The sequence below is a fragment of the Aegilops tauschii genome, chromosome 3 (assembly GCF_002575655.3).
Source record: "Aegilops tauschii subsp. strangulata cultivar AL8/78 chromosome 3, Aet v6.0, whole genome shotgun sequence".
Taxonomy (NCBI): domain Eukaryota; kingdom Viridiplantae; phylum Streptophyta; class Magnoliopsida; order Poales; family Poaceae; genus Aegilops; species Aegilops tauschii.
The window spans coordinates 620851192-620871523 of NC_053037.3; the positions used below are offsets into that span (position 1 = coordinate 620851192).

At 43.9% G+C, this 20332-nt stretch overlaps 1 protein-coding gene and 3 non-coding genes across 4 annotated transcripts; all 4 read right to left on the reverse strand.

The window, feature by feature from the left end:
• Nucleotides 1-11160: 11160 nt before the first annotated feature.
• LOC109784082 (signal recognition particle subunit SRP54 2) lies at nucleotides 11161-14783 on the reverse strand. Its single transcript, XM_020342684.3, has 3 exons — nucleotides 13926-14783; nucleotides 11731-13810; nucleotides 11161-11339 (listed from the first exon to the last, which is right to left on the reverse strand). The coding sequence occupies exons 1-2, from the start codon at nucleotides 14118-14120 to the stop codon at nucleotides 13646-13648; spliced, it is 360 nt and encodes a 119-aa protein (XP_020198273.1). The 5' UTR covers nucleotides 14121-14783; the 3' UTR covers nucleotides 11161-11339; nucleotides 11731-13645.
• Nucleotides 12133-12224, reverse strand: LOC120962182 (small nucleolar RNA Z223). Its single transcript, XR_005753030.1, has one exon. It is a non-coding gene; the product is annotated as a small nucleolar RNA Z223 (small nucleolar RNA).
• Nucleotides 12276-12360, reverse strand: LOC120962249 (small nucleolar RNA U36a). The gene has a single exon (XR_005753091.1). It is a non-coding gene; the product is annotated as a small nucleolar RNA U36a (small nucleolar RNA).
• LOC120962172 (small nucleolar RNA SNORD96 family) lies at nucleotides 12870-12961 on the reverse strand. The gene has a single exon (XR_005753020.1). It is a non-coding gene; the product is annotated as a small nucleolar RNA SNORD96 family (small nucleolar RNA).
• Nucleotides 14784-20332: the final 5549 nt, after the last annotated feature.

The window sequence follows — 20332 nt, forward strand, 5'->3', positions numbered from 1 at the left end:
TGCGGCGCGGGCACGGCCAGAAGAAGGCGAGCGCGGGCGGGAGTGGTGCTCCGGCCATGGTGAGCATCAACAACAGCGGGAGCGCGGCAGCGGGTGGAGCTAGCGAGGCGTGGCTGGGCGCTGTCGGCAGCGGCGCCGGGGCAGCAGCTGCGCATCAGTAGGGAGGGGCAGCAGCGGCGAGAGTAGAAGGGGAAGCGCGGTGGGTAGGCTAGCGAGGCGCGGCGACTGCGGTGTGGTGCTCGCGGGCTTGGGCGGCAGCGGAGCAAGCACGCAGAGCAGGGGGGTGCGGCCAGCGGTTGGAAGAAGGTCGCCGGTGCCACGGGCTGCCGCTGCTCACCGGCGTCGGCACGGTGGTGCTGCCCGATGCACATAAGGTGCTTGTTGAAATGTTAAACAGAGAAGGAGGGGAGGAAGAAGAAGGTTGATGATGACGTGTGGGTCCCATTTGTCATAACGGTTAACTTCACGGTCAAATAAACAGAGTTGACTTTGCTGCCGGTCCCACATGTCATAAACAGGTTTAAAATCATGAAAACGGTCATCAACTCAACTTGGTAGTTTTTTGTCATAAAATTAGTATTAATCTGGAGTTTTCGGTCACTTTTCAAAATGTGGTAGTTCTGTGGGACGGATACGTGAAATGTGGTAGTTTTTTGTCAATTACTCGCCAAAATGGTACAAAGCCCCTGGGCCATCACTAGTTATGCCACAGCTGAGAGGTTTATAGCATGCATCAATGTTGCTTTTGCTGTGGTTATAGACAAATCTTAATTGAAAACTGTCGTCGCCATCCACATCAACACCACAGCATCTAGAGGTATTTTTACAATTTGGGATTTTTTTAGGGGAAAGTTTTGGATATTTGTCTTGTCGATTTGGCGGGGTTTCCTAAGGTTCGCGCGACACAGTGAAACAAATCGAATCACTAAAATGCATGCCAACTCAGAGTGTAAATCGACCAAAGCCTTGCTGTGAGAAGAAATGGAAATCCATGAACACACAAAACTACAACATGCAAATAGCAAAGCACACAAGTAACTCACCATCTAGGGGCATCAGAAGAATGCAGAGCTGCACCATGGAATCGGGTGTGAATGCATTCCTGTTCCGGATGGCAATATTCAGTCTCAGTAGTGGAAGATAAGCTAACTAACAGTAAATGGATACATCCCCAATTGTATCTGTTACTAAAAAAATTAATTACACTAGAGATGAACTGCAGATACAGAATCAAGTACATGACATAGCAGGAAATGAGCACCTGTACATTGACTCCTTTGGTTCACCTGTAAATTATACTCTGGATTCATCAGAACTGAAGATTTCTTTTTTTTTATGGTAGTGAAGAATTCTTAATGCCTGAGATTGTTCCCATGCCGCTCAATCTCATGATGTTTATATATGCATCCAATTCTTTGAAGACCTCCTCTATCTGCCCCAATGACATCCGAGGTGGAAGATGGTGACAGCGAGGAGCGGCTATGTGGGTGAGGGAGTGTAATGGAGCGCGCGTCCTCTTTCAACGACATGGAAAGTGTTGTTTTGCACAGTGCCAGCACAGTTGGGCCGATCAGTGGCACCGCCACTGTCCGTTATGCTGATTCTATCCCACAATGGAGAGGTCTGGTTTGAGCGTGCTCCGGCGGTAGACAAATTTGAGGTGAAAAGCGTCAGCACTATGGTCATATATAGATGGGAAAACCACAACAACCAACACCTTTAGAGTTCCACCTAGCCAATTTCTCTGTGATTCCTAGTCCTAGGTGCCGACGCATCTGGTTAGGCGATTTCAGCAACAAGTTGTACAATTTGATACCAGATTTCATGGGGATGGCATGCCAGAAGGAGGCCATCATGAATTTTGCAGGTCCGGTGTCATTCACAGTACAACTAACATCAATATTCTCAATCACCAAGGTGATGCCATCATGCAAGAAGAGCCTGGGGGGAGGGGGGCTGAGAAGTCTCATTACAAACAAGCGACACTGAAATCAAGCCCCTGGGAGCACCTTGAACCGATGCCAAAGTGGTAGTTGAAACTCAGATTGTGACATGTCTCAAAATAAAATGTTGCCCCGCTTTTTATATATAAAACACCAACCACAACCACATCTATCGGAACAAGTTAATGAAGTACACATCTGGGTGGTGTGATGCAATGTGAAAGCAAGACGAAATTTCACAACTGCCACAATAAAATGCACTGCTACATTTCTTGTGGTCATGATTAAGTAGACCTCACAAGTCAGTCAGTACATTCTGGACTAAGTGATTTCAAGTTTTCAACCAATCAGAGGCGGCACTGAGCTCTGCCAGACCTGTGCTGCATGCAGAAAGGGAAAAGTTTACTTAGTTTCTCTTTGGTTCGTGGGAAATTTTGCTGTTTCTTGTGGGAATAGAACGATTAAATTGATTTCGGGTTCCGCAGGCCCTTGAGAGGTTCGAACTCCGGAGTGCGTGCGAAGAACTCAACCTCCCCAGTCTGCCTACTCGCCAATCTCACGGCCTAACTCGATGAACAGAAAGGAAACGAGACACATCAGTTTTTATTAAAGTAATTAAGGAGACAGAGCACTTTAATGATCCTAGAAAGAGCCAATGTCAAGCACGTCAGCCTAAGCAAAACAATTAAATGAAGAAAGCTCACCAATTGTGCTAAATCATTAAATGAAGTGAACTTAGCTACCACCGATTAAGCATCTATGCATTGAGGACTTAAGTTGTTAAGCTATTTAATGCACTTAACAGCTCATCTAAGCACCTTTGCATTGAAGGAGGCCTTACACGATGGATCTGGCGTCATAATGTCGTTGTTTCGCACATGAGATCAAGCGAATGTTTAGATTGGGCCAGCCCGTCTAAGCGTTTGAGCATTTCGTTTGCAGAAACCTTCTATAGATTTCCAGCCGGTTATTCTATGGTTTTGCGAAACTTCTATAATGTTCCTGAACTAGGCTTTTTCTCTTCTTTTTATTTTTCTTTTTTCTTTTTCATGTTTACCTTTTTCTCCTATTTTCCCTTTTTAGTTTATTTTCTTTATATTTTTTGTTTTTTTTCTTTTTTTATATTATTTCTTTCATTTTTTATTTTCTTCTATTTTCTTTTTCTAATATTTTTTTTCCTTTTCTAAATGTTCGAAAATTTTAAAATTGTTTCCGCATCTCACATTTTGTCCACATATTTCAAAAAGGTTTAGACGTTAAAAAATTGTCCGCTTCTTTTTTAAAAATTTGATATATACAAAAAAAGAATTTTCAGAAATGATTTTTATTTTTATTTATGTATTAAAAATTCAAATTTTCAAATTTTATTCAGGATTCTGAAATTGGTCTTGATTTAAAAAATTTGTTCTCTAAATTCAAAAAATGTTCACGTTTATCAAAGAAATGTTCGGGGTTTTCAAAATTGTGTTCCTACATTCAATCTTTTTCTCTCCAAATTAGAAAATGTGCACGTTTTCAATATTTTTTTGAGATTTCTCAAATAACTTTTGTTCCATTTTCAAATTGTGTCGTCCAAATGCAATAAATGTTTAGGATTTTCAAATATTTTTTCTCATGTTCAAAATTTCTTCTTGATTTCAAATTTTGCTCTCTAAATTCAATAATTGTTCGGAATTTTCAAAAAAATTCACATGCATCATATTTTGTTCAAAATTAGAAAATAGTCAGAAATTTTTAAATTTTGGTTGTGCTTTTGACAAAATTGTTCACAAGTTCAATTTATTGCTCCAGTTTTTGGAAATCTGTTCTAGATATGTTTTCAAGTGTTTAGTTTTGCAGCTGTATGTAGGTCTTTTAGCGTCGTCCTGTACTTCCGTTAGTTGAACTCGACGGGCACTTTGGCTAGCAACTTGCGCACATGAGTGGGCGGCCGTAGGTTCAAATCTCGCCAGCTCCCTCACTGCTGCAGGAATGCTTAACAGTGGCAGGCGAAAAAAGCCAATCAGTGGCGGGCAAGGCTCTCAAGGGGAGCCCGCCACTGACCTCCCGCTACAGGTACGATCTCTTTAGTGGTGGGCATCCCTTTTATGCCCTCCACTGGTGTTAGTTGAAGAAGTGGCATGTGTATCTGGGATCCAAGCATAACTAAAAGTGCACCAACTAATTGGTTTTTTTTGAACCACTGAAACAGTAGGAGAGGCTCCTACTGCAAATTAAATAAATGAATCAACAACTGTACATGAGTTGTATGTTACAAAGCCATCCCACTTTGTGGGTGGAGAGAGGGAGGGGAGGTATAATCAGAGCTTTATTACAAGGTATCTAAGAAAGAAAGCAAGAAGGGTTTATTCTTATCTCCCACCCTATAAGTGAGGAGGGATAGGTCTTCTTTCAATCTAGAGAGCCAAGAGCTTGTGGATGGAGTGATTCCTCGAAAGTGCTTGTTGTTCCTTTCTTTCCAGATACTCCAAGCAGATTGTAGAAGGATTTCAACGAATAATGGTCTATTCCATGAAGTTTTAGCCGATTCCACCAAATCCAACCTATTACCTTGAGTAGACCCTTGCATTCCAATTTTGGCCCAGCAATGTAAGCTAAAAGGGCATTCAAAAAACAGGTGCTCCACCGTTTCATCAGTGCATGTTGGGCAAAGCAGGCAACCAAAGGTGTTACCAATGTTGTAGTGTCTTCGTTTTAGCATATTTCTGGTGTTCAACCTGTCCGAGAGTAGGAGCCATCCAAAGACTTTGATTTTCATAGTGGTTTTGGACTTCCATAGCCACGAATATGCAGGATGAGCTTGGATGTCTCTAAAGAAAAGTCATAAAAATTGTTGGCCGAGAAGTGAGTGGATCCCCAGATGTATGTCCATTCATCATGTGTTGATTGATCTTCCAGCTGAACGTCCGAAGTCATGCTCTGTAGATCTCTGGTCTCAGCATGAGCCTGCGCAGATAATGGTAGGTGGAACGTTTCCTGCAAGCTAGTGGTCCCTAGGAACGCGCGAACAGAGATGTCTTCATCCTTGGAAATGAGAAGGCGCGATTCACCCAGCCACATATCTTAGCTAGCTAGCTACCCAAAACAAAGTAGTCAAAACACGATGGACGGTACAAACATTCGCTAGTTAATTAGTACCGATCATGACAAGTGCTAGGACCTACTCCTCTCTTTTAGAAAAAAAAATTAAAAAGAAAAGAAAACCCTTGCATCTCCATGATGGAGCACAGAGATCCACCAACCTCCAATTTCTGGCTTGCACTCATTCAATAATTGCCTCCATCCATCAATTTTGAGGCGTCCATCTGATAGAAGATCAGTCGAGTATCTTCCTTGAAAATTGGTCTTCTCATGACAAATAATTGCCATCTGACATTGCACATCCATCACCGCAAGCAGAACAATTCTTGGGAGCTTTAGTTGAAGAACATAATAGTAACATAGTAAGTAGTGTAAAATAAATCTAACCATGCATTGTTTTACGAATGTTGGTATGGCTTAACTTGTGCACTAGTGGCACGTATCGTATCTTGTAGTATTTCGGCCAGTTGTAAGTGCCCTTAAAGAACTCAACATCATTAATAAAGGAGACAAGATAATTCTTCTCCTCCCAAGTAATCACTGAGCCAACAGTGTAATAGGTCTCTGATACGTCTCCAACGTATCTATAATTTTTTATTGTTTCATGCTTTATATATCATTTTATATTATTTTTATGAACTAACATATTAACTTAGTGCCTAGTGCCACTGTTTTTTTTTGTGTTTTCTTTGTTTCTAAAAAAACATACCAAACGAAGTCCAAACACGATGAAACTTTATGGTGATTTTTTTGAACTATAAGAGACCCTAGAATTTCGGGGAGGGGCCAGAAGATGCATGAGAGAGCCACAAGCTCAAACAGCGTGCCCTATAGGGGGGCACGTGCTACTTGTGATAGTATTGGGATTTCTCCGAAGAGAAAGGGTGATGTATTGTAGTAGTAAAAAATATTTCCCTTAGTTAAGAACCAAGGTTTATCGAACCAGTAGGAGGCGCCATACCAACAAGATAAGCGGTATCTGCCTCTGTTGGAAAAGGCAGTGCCTAGGAGGCGCTTAGTCACGCCTAGCGCTAGGCAATGGCCAAACGCCTCGCCTAGGGCATAAGCAGAAGTCTAGGCAGAGCAAGTAAGAAATTATCTACCCAACCGAGAAATCATGCCATATTGTACTGATATGCCAAAAGGGCCATATTTCAATCGTGATAGTTGGTAGTTAACATACTTATATGCCCTGAATTAATAAAATACACATATAATAACCACATATATACCTTGATAGTAAAAATTATATAACCGCCTAGGCTGCACCTAGGGCGGTTAAGCACCGCCTAGGCACTAGGCGAAGGCCAACCGCCTCGCTTACGCCTACCGCTTTTTCCAACCTTGGTATCTGCACACACATAAAGCCAATGCTTGCACCCAACGAAGACAAGAGGGTTGTCAATCCCCTTGTTCTCGCCAATTACAAGCATTAAATCTGGTAGTGGTAGATACATAAATAAAATAAAAATAAAAACAGCGAGGAATTTTAGGCTTTTAGTAAATATAAAAGATGGACCTGGGGCTATAGGTTTACTAGAGGCATCTCTCCAATGAGCATAGCAATGGTGTGTAAACAAGTAATGTTGGACAATTGTTAGAATAGCGCATACTTATGATGATTCTTCATGGCATAATCAATACATAGGCATTACGTTAGTGATAAATAGACCGTTACACTTACAGACGTCTACTATTATTACTCCACCGCAAGACCGCTATCCAGCATGCATCTCAAAATATTAAGTTCATGACAAACAGAGTAATGTTTTAAGTAAGATGGCATAACGCAGACAAAGCAATATCGATTAATATGTTCTAGCCCCATCGTTTTATCCTTAGTTGCAACAATACAAATACGTGCCTTGCAACTCCTTCTGTCACAGAGTAAGGACATTACAAGATTGAACCTACTACCAAGCATCTCTCCCACTGAAAATAAATTGATCTAATTGGCCAAAAGAAATATAAGGCTATAAAATCACACATAAATAAATCTCAGAAAAGGCTCAAATACTTTTAGTGAATAATTTGATCATAAACACACAATTCATCGAATCCCAAGAAACGAACCGAAAAAGTTTTCGCCGGATGGGTCTCGAAGAGATTATTGTATTGAAGATTAAAGAGAGAGAGAAAGACATCTACCTATTGCTATGGACCCGTAGGTCATGTGGGAACTACTCACACATCATCATGGAGACTGCAAAATCGATGAAGATTGCCTCCCAATGGTTTCCCCCTTCGGTAGAGTATGGGAAAAGGCCTCTAGATGGGATCGCGGAAGAACAAAGGCTTGCAGCGACAAAAAAAGATGGCCCAACCCAATGCGCTTGGCGACCATGTTCTTCTCTCTGACTTCCTCCTCCACCACAGGGTCCAATCGGCCGGCGCCTCCGTCCGCCGTCTTTCTCCCCCGCCGCCGGCGCCAGTCTCGCCATATGCACCGCCGACCTGAGACCCAGTCCCCCCTCCCTCGCATCTCCCCCCCCCCCCCCCCCCACACACACACACACTACACATCGCCGCCGATAAAAATGAGCTGCCTCCCCACGCTCCCGCCGGCGTGATAGAGAGAAGCGAGCGAGCGAGCGGGAGTGCCACTTTCTTTGAGTTGGTGCGATGTTGGTGAAGGAAGCAGAAACAATGGCTGCAACTTCCCTAAGTTACTCGCGAGGCATGCTTCTTCTGGGAGATGGTGATGGTATCCAGACCGGCTAGCTATTCATCCTATTCTAGCATAGCCTTCATCCACAGGAGTTTGATGCCCGCTGGATCATTGTTGTTATCTTTTGGCCCTTCTTTTGCGGAGTCTTATCCCCTAGACGGTCTTTTATCTAAGCTCTGGTTTGTTGTGTCGTCAGGTTTTCGCCCCATAGCTGATGGTCCATTTCAAGATCATCATGCGATGGGTTTCCTGGCGATGCACCAACTCTCTCCCCCCTTTCAGTCCCCCTTTGCTGGTAGTTGCTCTATATGGCTCGGTGCCTAGTTAGTATGTTATGTTGAACTGATGCTACAGACAGACAGATGTATTTCCGTTCATTGCAAAATTAATGGAAAGGGGTGTGAGCCTGGTTGGAAAAAAAACTTCCCTAAGTCCCAAACAGTGCAAGGCACCGGGCGATCCTCAGTTCTGGTGATGAATCCACTTGTTCCCCTCAAAATCCTAAGCAATCCGTTACTGGTGCTCGTTTCTTTTTAATTTTTAACTCATCCTGCATCTCGAATCAGTCTCCAGCGGTCTGAATTTTTGCTACGGTATGCCCTCGGTTTCAGCTTGAATTTGGATTTCTTAAAAAAAGAAGCTAAAATTGGGGACGAGTTCAGTTACTGTTAGTAGCTGTCAGTTAGCTTATCTTCCACTAGGCGGGACTGAGGATTGCCAGACAGCTAACGGTTTCATGAGGGCGGCATCCACAATCGATTGCGCACTACCATTCCGCATTCAAACGATGCCCACCTGCCACATGAAAAGTAACCATGAATATCCTCTGCAAGCTGCCTGAGATCTGCCATGTTCACATTTCTCGGACCAGGTTTATCTCTTTGATTTGTAGGAATTTTTGCTGCTTCTTGAATTGTTTGTTGTCGTCACTCATGGAGGCCTCGCAAGTCAGTCAATACTATCTCTAATTCTAGCCCATAAAAAGGGCCACCAGCCTATCTCTGTCCCTAATAAATCACATTAATTACATGCCTTGTTTCTGGATTTCCGAAGGTTTGCTCTGTACAATAAAGGGATTACCAGCAACTAGTAAAAATTCATGCCAAACATAGACAGGAAGTCCACCATATGCTCGGGCTAAAGGCCCTTAACATCAGCAAATTAAATTGATGGAACGGGAACATATGAGCTCGGGCACACAAAATTACCGCATGAAAAATGCCAACTTGCACAGGAGCTCGCTAGCAGGGGGATCGGTTGTTGATGCCATCCAACTCATGAACAGCGACAAACAGCTGGGGAACTTCAGTCCCATGCATCCAGTGGAAGATAAGCTAATTAACTGATTGCCTCAGCTGAGATCACCAATAGCAACTGAATCCATCCTCAGAAGGCTAACTATTGGCTCAAGATAAAGTGGAGCCATCAAAGTACAAAACCTCTGTAAAGCGAAGGTTTTGGGGGAACTGGCTCAACCCTCAAAGGGGTGGCCTACCACATATATATAATGATTACATACAAGTCCAATACCAATAAGGTATGGTTTACACAGTAAGACTACAATACGAAGTCTAACACCCTCCCTCAATCTCAACTCACTCCTGAAGTATCTAGGAGGTTGAGATTGCGCCTACAGACCTCAAACATGGGAGAAGGTAGAGGCTTGGTGAAGATGTCCGCAAGTTGATCTTTTGAAGAGATAAACCTGACTTGTAATAGCTTCCGTGCAACACGTTCCCTCACAAAATGATAGTCAATCTCAATGTGTTTAGTCCGTGCATGGAACACCGGGTTTGACGACAGAAACGTAGCACCGATGTTGTCACACCAAAGGACCGAAGGATGTGGCTGAGCAACTCCTAGCTCTCGAAGTAGGGACTCAATCCATATAAGTTCAGCAGTTGCATTGGCAACCGACTTGTACTCAACTTCTGTGCTGCTGCGGGAAACAGTGGCTTGCTTGTGTGCACTCCAGGCGATCAGATTAGGACCCAAGAACACAGCATGTCCCCCCGTGGATCGCCTATCATCTGGACACCCAGCCCAATCAGCATCAGAGAATGCAGAAAGAAGTCCAGAGGAACTGGGGCGCAGGTGAAGACCAAAGGAGACAGTGAGACGCACATAACGCAGTATGCGCTTCACAGCAGACCAGTGTACATCAGCAGGAGCATGAAGATACTGGCACACCCTGTTAACCGCAAAGGAGAGATCATGACGTGTGATCGTCAGATACTGCAGGCCACCAACAATACTCCTGTACTCAGTAGCATCCTCAGGAGAGAGAAGAGCACCATCAGTAGCAGAAAGGGTGTCAGTGGAGGACATGGGCGTAGGCGATGGCTTGCACTTTGAGCATACCAGCACGACGCAAGAGATCAAGAGAGTACTTCTTCTGGGTGAGAGCCAAACTGCCACGAGACTGATGAGCGACCTCAATACCCAGGAAGAAATGAAGCTGTCCCAAATCCTTAACTGCAAAATCACGACCAAGTGCAGTCACAAGAGCATCAGCAGCCGTCGGAGATGAGCTCACCAGGACAATATCATCCACATACACAAGGAGGTACATGGTCACACTCGGTCGCTGAAATATGAACAGTGAAGTATCAGTCGTCGAAGGAATGAACCCATGAGTGCGTAGAGCTGAAGCCAGGCGAGCATGCCAGGCACGAGGAGCCTCCTTCAGTCCATATATGGCCTTCGTCAGATGACAGAGATGATGAGGCTGTGTGATCAACAAATCCAGGTGGCTGCCGCATGTAAACCTCTTCTTCAAGCAATCCATGAAGAAAAGCATTCTGCACATCAAGCTGGCGGAAAGACCAACCACGAGAAACTGCCAGAGACAGAAGAAGTCGAATAGTGGTAGCACTACAAGAAATATGTCAACTTGTGACCCTCACTATTGGCCGCTGAAAAGTCATAGTTTTTCATTTGCGACCTTTTTTTTGACCAAAAACAGAAGGTCAAAAGCTGGCAGTCGTAAACTGAAATTAACGACCTTCTGTAAAAGGTCGTTGGTTCTTCGACCAAAATTTTGGTCACTAGCAGCCTCCCCAGACCACGTAGGATCCAGCGTGGTAAGCTGACATGGATAAGAATCAGCCCAGTCCAGTTCGGTGTTTTACATGGGCCGAGCCTAACAATTCAGCCTATTTATTGTTTTTTCAGGTGAATTTTTGGTCGGCTACACAGGCCAAGCCCAACGTTGCAGCCTTTTTATTTCCAGGGTTGTGATCCTTTTTTGGTTTCTTTTTTGAGCCGCATCTATTTCTCAATTGGGCCTCGGCCTTTTTACAGTCCATTTCCTTAGTTTTTAGGTTTTTTTCCTGTGAACATTATTTGGAAAATGGCCTTTTTATATGCCAAATACTATTAGGTCCCACTTGTCAGGTTCTAATTAAAGACAGCCAATGTTTCAATTTCCACACAATTATTTCAATCAGAACAGCAAACAAATGAGAATTATCAAACCACATGCCAATTTTGGCTAATAGCACAATCTTTACATAATTCATTTCACCATTACATGTGATACTATCAGAACATATAACTCCTACTACAAATACACTCCAGACTTCTTCACTTTTCTGGACTATCAGAACACGCCACTTCAAACTTGAAATTTCCTAGGCCTGGAGCTCCTGTAAAAGGGTGAACACAAAGTCATTAGAGTAGCATTTTCATTCCTGGAGTAGATATTCAAACCTCCAGGTTTAGTGTATAGACTATCTGGAAAATATATATTTAACAAAATTTCACAGAAATGCAGATTTATGGATCGAATGTATGATAAAGCAGCAGAAATGCATATATATGTCTATGAAACAATAGGTCAACTAGAGATTCATGTCTACAATTTGCTAGAGAAGAAAATAACAAGTCAGGATATAGAACATGGTTTCAATTTGTTCTTTGCATATTACATCAGTAGTTCTGTTGCAGGGTTCTGGTACATCATGATCTACATGCACATGAGATAGATGGACTTGGCGCACATGAGATGAGGGTGGAAGGAGGAGGAGCAGGGCATACCTAAGGTGTCCAGGTCCTGCAGCTCATCGGAGATGTTGCAGGCTCGTCGGCATCGACAGCCACCGCAGCAGCAAGCTGGGTGACGTACAAACTGAGTTGCGTTCATTCAGTTGCAAAACAACAAAGTTTGCTAGTTCCTGTCCATCAACAATCACACAAGCATCACTTGTACAGCAGAAGGAGCAAAATTGATATGAGTTAGAAGGAGCAGAGTTCGACTAGTACAGCCAGCAGAGCTCAACTAGTACATTGCAGTACACATGAACCATCTATTCCACGGCACAATAGTAAAATCTTGCTATAACCAGTAGATTATCCCCTAACAGAAGCTAATTAGGCACCAATACACAAGGCACAACAAGCACATAATAAATAAGCCACGGCCATAATACATGAGTACTAAACAGGTCTTGTATAACAGGTTTTTCAGTCATGAATTTTCAGAAGCAGAACTGTCATGTTTGTTGAAAGTGTTTATCATCACAGCCATGGTCAAACAGAACACATGAATCTAAAAGAATGACAATAATGTGAGTGTCTCTTTTTGCCTCATATTAAGAAATTCAACCATGTTTTCCCTTGTCCTTCATGAATTAATCAGAAGCACGGGTAAGGTTCAAATCACTGCCACTAATCCAAAGAAATGGCAAACGCTGCAAAGGGTTGGCAAGTAAACCATTTCTCTATCCGCGCCCACTACATCCCCCTTAGACCAAGTGCAACAAAGAGGGATAGTAGAAGCTAAGTGCAAACAGGACAAAAAGCTGAAGAATTAAAAAAAATGTAACTTATGAGAAGAACAAAGTGCACAATTTTTTTCTCTCAGATGCCAACCACAAGGGTAGCACAGATGATGCAGACATATCAACATGGCATCAGTTCAGACCGCCCGTCTGCTTGTACTCTCTTCATAGAGAAAGATTTTAGACCAAAAAATTATCAACAAAGATCAAAGCAACTTAAAAAATATGAACATATTTGTCCAGTCATTAGGTGTCCAAAAAGATGGTGTTTTATTCGGTTTTCATCGTTGTCCAGCCATATTCTATACATAGTAAACAACAGAATAAAAAAACTGAAAAATAGATGACATGTAAGTTCGGAAGTATTCAAAAAAATTACAGTCAAGCTGTTCAATTTGTCCTCAGAATTGCAGAATGACAGCATGGGCGCACTGCGACCAATCAGTCCCGAAAGATGGTATGATTAACAGGTTTTTCATCACCGGACAAATAGAACAGTAACACAAACAAATAGGTCTACAAAACAGAACTTAAATTACTACAAAAAACAAAATCTGACAAAAGAAGACAGAAAAGGAACGACAATAACAGTAATACATACATACACACCAAGAACGAATTCACAGGCACATAAATGAATATCCCCTGGATAGCATGGTAATGAACTACTCACAGGCAATTTGATAGGACTAGTACTAGTGATAACAACCCAACGACATCCTGACAGCCGCAGCAACACGCACACTTCAACCGCCTGAATACTGGTGAATAGCAAAGTCTATCCATACTTGACACACGAGCAAATCAATGTCAAGTTCAGCTCAGATGTGTGGTTCATGACAGCGGTAGCAGTTAACAAGATTACAGAGTTTTAATTTGTGGAAGCAAGGAAACAAGCAATAGAATGCCTATCTCGTTCACCACTAGAGTAACAGCAGTAGCAAATTCAGTCAAGCATGTGAGTAAGTAAAAGATGTAGATCAGCAGGGAATCAAACTAGTTCAAAGAAATCTGTAACCAAATGTACAGTAACAATCATCTAGTATTAATCAATGGTTCTGTTTTGATCCAAACTAGATGAATTCAGGGCTAATCTATTATGTGACAGTAGAGGAGTGAGTGCTATTGTACAGTTAGAAAAATGCTACACACAGAGTGGTACATATATACATTCAGTAATAGGTGTAGAACAATAAACAGAGCAAGCATGCGAGGTTGGTTGGTGAGTCAGACTGGCCCTGCAATCCGACGAACATGACTACGTTGGGCTTGCCCTTCTTGGGGGTGAAGACCGGCTTCCCTGGATCCAGCATGTTGCAGAGCTCCGTGAAGACGACCTGCAGCAGGAAAAACACAAGGGCATCAGCCTCCAACCGACCAGTCCCCCTGGCACGCGCGTCCCTCGATCGAATAGCGCATGAAATGAATTGAGGGAGGTGGAGCGGGCAGGACCTGTTGTATGATGCGCCGCTTGTTGGTGCCGGCGGCGAGGGTCTCGAGGTTGACGATCTTCCGGACATCGGACTGCAGGAGCGCGCGGGAGATCTCGTTGAGGCACTCCCCGAGCACCTTCTCGTCGATCACTGTGGCGTTGCTCATCTGCGCGAGCGCGCGGGAGATGCTCCCGCCCAGCTGCGCGAGCACCATCTTGGCTGGGCCCCCGCGGGGTCGGGCCTCGTCGGCGGAGGGGTGGGGTTCCGGCGGCGGTCAGGGGCGGCGCGCAGCGCGATCTGGGAGCGGGGGTGGGGAAGGGGACGCGGACGGGAGGTAAACCGGCCGGGGGAGATGGGGAAGATTTTGGTTGGGGTGGGGATTGGGGAACGCGGTGGTGATTGGGGACGACATCTGCGGGACGCGATGGGCGTCGCTGCGAGACGCGTCGAGGAAGGAGGTGGTGGCGGGACGCGCCGCTGCAGGACGGGGAGGAGGTGGCGGCGGCGAGGAGATGAGGGAGGGGGTGGATCTGGCCGCCGCCATGGCCATGGTCGTGCCATGTGGCTAGGTTGGTGGGCGTCGAAGAGGGCGGAGCACAGTCGCCGCCGCCGCGCCGGAATTGGTGGGAACGCCACCCTCGAAACCCTAGCCGTGGGAAGGGGTTGGGGATGAGCTATCGGGGCCGCGAGAGGCGGATCTGGCCGGAGGGGAGGGAAGAGCGGAGGCAGGGGAGCTCGGATCTGGGCTAGGCGCCGGCGAGGCCCCCCGGAACACGCCGGAACAAGAGGCGTAGGTGGCGGCGGCAAGGATTTCGGGCGAGGGATTGTGAGGGAGCGAGGGGCAGAGAAAGTAAGGAGGCAGAGAAAGAAAGGAGGCGGGGGGTGGATGGAAAACGTCCACGAGTAGAGCTTAGGTGGGCTCGGGGTTGGTGTGGTGGGCCGAGGACTGCCGTTGGATCCGCGAGCATCTGACGGTGTTCCATGCACGATCCGCGTGAGATGTCCACGGACCAATCAGAATGCAGTTTCACGTTATGACCACTTAAATTGGTCGTAGTTGACTAAAAATAGCGTGTTAAAATCATATCAGCTATTTTATGACCTGAGAAAATTCAAAAATAAAATGAAAAACCTTGTCATTGTGTCACCAAATGTGAATAAGTTTTCAGGAAAAGTAACAAACATGAAATAAGATAAATATCTTTAAAAAAATGCCATGAGAAATGAGTTTTTTGGCCAAAAAAAAAACATTTTCCATTTTTCGAGTGCCCAAAATGAGTTTTTTTGTGAAGGACCTACCAAATATTTGTTGCAAAATTGGACCAAATCATTTTTATAAAGATTAGGCCATATTCAATGCACAATTGACAAAATGGTTGGCTACCAAAAGCTTTCGATCCACCTCTAGTGAAAAAGACAAAACCCTGCCGATTCAGTAGGAACCAAGACAAATTTGAACTGCAGCTGCCTCATAGTTTGCTCTTTGTTTTTTCCAAAAATCATTTCTTGGTACATAAGTATCTATTTAATCATAGAAACACAAAAAGTTTTCCAAGATTCAACCACTAGCTAGGAACGGTCATGCCCGCCGTTTTGACCGCATTTTGAAACGGACATAAAAATTCAAAAAAATCAAAAAATTAGAAAAGCTTTGCATTGTGTCATTACATGTGACCAAGTTACCAGGTAAAATAACAAACCAGTAATACGACAATTATTTTTAAAAAAGTGTTCTCAAAAACGAGCTATCAAGTGTGAAGATGCATGGCTTTCAACCCAAATGCTCAATCTTATGGCCACATTCATGGCATAGTTTGTTCAAATGATCTCATATTGTGCACAAGGGTGCGTATTGGAATGACAAACAATGTTGCCTAAGGAAGTTTTCATTTTCTTTGGACGGAAATTTCATTTTCCATTTTTCGAGTGCCCAAAATGAGTTTTTTTGTAAAGGACCTACCATATATTTGTTTCAAAATTGTACCAAGTCAATTTTCTAAAATACTAGGACATATTTAATGCACAATTGACCAAATGGTTGGGTGTAAAAAGTTTTGATCCACCTCTCGTGAAAAAGACAAATTTCCGCCGATTCAGTTGGAAGCGGGTCAAATTTGAACTGCAGCGGCCTCATAGTTTGCTCTTTATTTTTTCCAAAAATCATTTCTAGGTACATAAGTATCTATTTAATAATAGAAACACAAAAAGTTTTCCAAGATTCAACCACTAGCTAGGAATGGTCATGCCCGCCGTTTTGACCGCATTTTGAAACGGGCATAAAAAATTCAAAAAAAAAATCAAAAAATTGCAAACCTTTGCATTGTGTCATTATATGTGGCCAAGTTACCAGCAAAAATTATAAACTTGTAATACGGCAATTATTTTTAAAAAGTGTTCTCAGAAACGAGCTATCAAGTGTGGAGATGCATGGCTTTCAACACAAATGCTCAATCTTATGCCCACATTCATGACATAGTTTGTTCAAATGATCTTATATTGTGCATAAGGGTGCATCTTGGAATGACAAACAATGTTGCGTAAGGAAGTTTTCATTTTCTTTGGACGAAAAATTCATTTTCCAATTTTCGAGTGCCCAAAATGAATTTTTTTGTGAAGGACCTACCATATATTTGTTGCAAAATTGGACCAAATCAATTTTCTAAAATACTAGGACATATTTAATGCATAATTGAAAAAATTGTTGGGTGTAAAAATTTTCGATCCACCTCTCGTGAAAAAGACAATTTTCCGCTGATTCAGTTGGAAGCGGATCAAATTTGAACTGCAGCTGTCTCATAGTTTACTATTTATTTTTTCCAAAAATTATTTCTAGTTACATAAGTACCTATTTAATCATACAAACACAAAAAAAATTCCAAGATTCAATCACTAGCTAGGAACGGTCATGCCCGCCGTTTTGACCGCATTTTGAAATGGGCATAAAAAATTCAAAAAAAAAATAAAAAAATTGCAAAACCTTCGCATTATGTCATTATATGTGGCCAAGTTACCAGCAAAAATTATAAACTTGTAATACGACAATTATTTTTAAAAAGTGTTCTCAGAAACGAGCTATCAAGTGTGAAGATGCATGGCTTTCAACCCAAATGCTCAATCTTATGCCCACATTCATGACATAGTTTGTTCAAATGATCTTATATTGTGCATAAGGGTGCATCTTGGAATGACAAACAATGTTGCCTAAGGAAGTTTTCATTTTCTTTGGACGAAAAATTCATTTTCCATTCTCTGAGTGCCCAAAATGAATTTTTTTTGTGAAGGACCTACCATATATTTGTTAAAAAATTGGACCAAATCAATTTTATAAAATACTAGGATATATTTAATGCACAATTGACAAAATGGTTGGGTGTCAAAAGTTTCGATCCACCTCTCGTGAAAAAGACAAAATTTCGCCGATTTAGGGGGAAGCGGGTCAAATTTGAACTGCAGCTGCCTCATAGTTTGCTATTTATTTTTTCCAAAAATCATTTCTAGTTACATAAGTACCTATTTAATTATAAATACATGGTTTTGTGGCGATACGTCGAGGTTTGGACGGTGGCCGAGGGCCCCAACTCTAGAGCGCGTAAACTCGCATGCCCGCCGCGTGGTCACCTCGTGACCGTGGCGTTGCCATGTGTTCTGGGTGGCCTAGGAATGTCTAGTGGGTTGGGCACTCCCCAGGTAGGTGCTAGGAATAAAATTACAACATAAGATTCTCACGAGGAGACCGATCGATGCTCAAACATGAATTAGCAGCCAAGTGTTTGATTAGAGGTACGGGAAATGCACATGGCTAATGGGCATGAGTTTTGGCTGAGGATGATCAGTTACTAAGAAGACCGTCTTCACAAAATTTCAGCTCAAAAGAAGGAGCCTAGGTGGTACTTGCTTTGCAAAGTACCACACTGGACATAAATACGAATGTTGATGCTGGGCTCAAAATAATGAATGGATTGAGCTGGCATTTGGTGGAGGATGGTTATTTGGGCATAGGAAAGCACTGTAGAAAATAGATACTATTTGGACATGCCAAAGTGGTACTTCCTTCACAATGCTCTTCTCTGGACAGAATAGGAAAATGAATATTGTTGAGTTATTTTTGAACTAGGCAAGGAAGGTTTTTTTACATATTTGACAAATATATGACCCAAAGATTTTATGAGATTTTTTGGGAATTTTGGGAATGACAGAAATATAGGTTACTTCACAACCTGGGGCAAAAATTGACACATGGACATGACACATAGGCAAAACTGATGAGGTGGCGCCTAGTCATAGCAACCCACCACAATTTACAAGGTTATGACCATCTATATTGGCCGTGATCAGCTAGAAATAAGGCAGCGGACTAGTGCTATCTGCTTTATAACCATTCAGTGTAAGGAAATTACGACATTTCTGACCAAAATGGTCGTTATAGTTTAGGGTTTGGAGCCCCCCGAACAGCTTTTGACCAATTGGTCTGAAATGGTCATAGATCTATGACCAATTCTTCCAGGGTCACTGACAGAAGGTCACTAGTTGACATATTTCTTGTAGTGTAGGCTTGACAACTGGGCTGAATGTATCCTCATAGTCCAGGCCCTGACGCTGTTTAAAGCCCTTAGCCACGAGGCGCGCTTTGTAGCGCTCAATGGAACCATCTGCATGTTTCTTCACCTTGAACACCCACTTCGAATCAATGATGTTCACGCGAGACAGAGGGGGAACAAGTGTCCAGGTCTTATTCTTCATAAGAGCATGATAGTCTTGTTCCATAGCAGCCCTCCAGTGTGGAATACTCATAGCGGCTTGATAACTCCGCGGTTCGGCGGTTGGATCATCCACAGCATGAGCCAGGCAAGCAGCAAGATAGGTGACCGTGCCATCGGTGCGCTCCTTGGGACAAACAATGCCACTGCGGCTGCGAGTGTGTGGACGCCGCGGGGGAGCAAACACTGGGGCCGGCGGGATGTCCGGATCAGGTGAGGCCAGTCCAGGGGACTCCGGGGAAGAAGGACCGGGTGACGTCGGGCCGGGCAACGGCGGACCAGGCGACAGCAGGCCAGGCGACGTAGGCCCCGGCGGCGTGTGAGCCGTTGCAGACCCGGGCGAAGTAGGCACCAAGGACACCCGCGCGGATCGCGAGGGCGACGATTTAGGGGAGTCCGGGCGAGGAGGTGGCGACGGAGACTGCTCAGAGGAGGCCGTCGTAGGCTCTGGCCCGGTCGCAGTAGCCAGCATGGGCTCCGGCCCAGGCGCGGTTGGAGACGGGGCGCCTGGTGCGGGGTCAAGGCGGGAGGTGGTGCATGCACCGGCCGATCGACGTGCACCACAGGCGACGTAGCGGGTCCGTTAGGGAGGAGTTCTAGGCGAGCTCCACGTCCAATTCCTGCACCATGATTAGGTAACAACACAGGCGAATAGGCAACATCTTCAAATTGGCCAGGCATAAGAGGAGATGAATGCATAGATGCTGCTGTGGTGGATGACTGAGGCATGGCAGAAAAGGGGAAGACGGTCTCATCAAAAACAACATCCCGAGATATGTAGACTCGATTGGTTGGGACATGGAGACACTTGTAGCCTTTATGGAGAGAACTATACTCTAAGAACACACACTTTTTGGAGCGAAACTCAAGTTTGCGATCATTATAAGGACGAGGATGAGGCCAGCAAGCACACCCGAACACCTTAAAAAGGGTATAGTCAGGAGTTTCACCTAAGAGAAGTTCGATCGGAGTTTTCATATTAAGAACACGCGTAGGTAATCTGTTAATGAGAAAACACGTGGTAGCAAAAGCATCACTCCAAAAACGAAAGGGTGCAGAAGCATGAGCAAGAAGTGTGAGTCCGGTCTCAACTATATGGCAATGTTTGCGCTCAACAACGCCATTCCGCTGATGTGTATGCGGGCATGATAAACGATGAGAGATCCCAAGCTTATTAAAGAAGGTGTTGAGGTTGCGATATTCGCCCCCCCCCCAATCTGATTGAACATGGATAATTTTATGCTGGAGTAGATGTTCAACATGCAATTGAAACTGTATGAATATATCAAACACATCAGATTTGCGCTTAAGAAGATAAAGCCAAGTGAAGCGACTATAGGCATCAACAAAACTGACATAATATTTGTGACCACTAACAGATGTTTGTGCCGGACCCCACACATCAGAAAACACAATTTCAAGAGGGGGTTCTTTACTTCTCTAGTAGATGAAACAAAAGGTAGCTGATGACTCTTGCCTTGCTGACAGGCATCACACACGGACATCTCTTTATTGCTAGACACTAATGGCAGCTCATGACGGTGGATTATGTGGCGAACGATGGGTGTGGCGGGGTGACCAAAGCGAGAGTGCCACTGGGAAGGCGACACACGAACACCGCTGAAGACGCACGGGGCGGATGGTTCCTCCAAACGGTACAAGCCTTGGC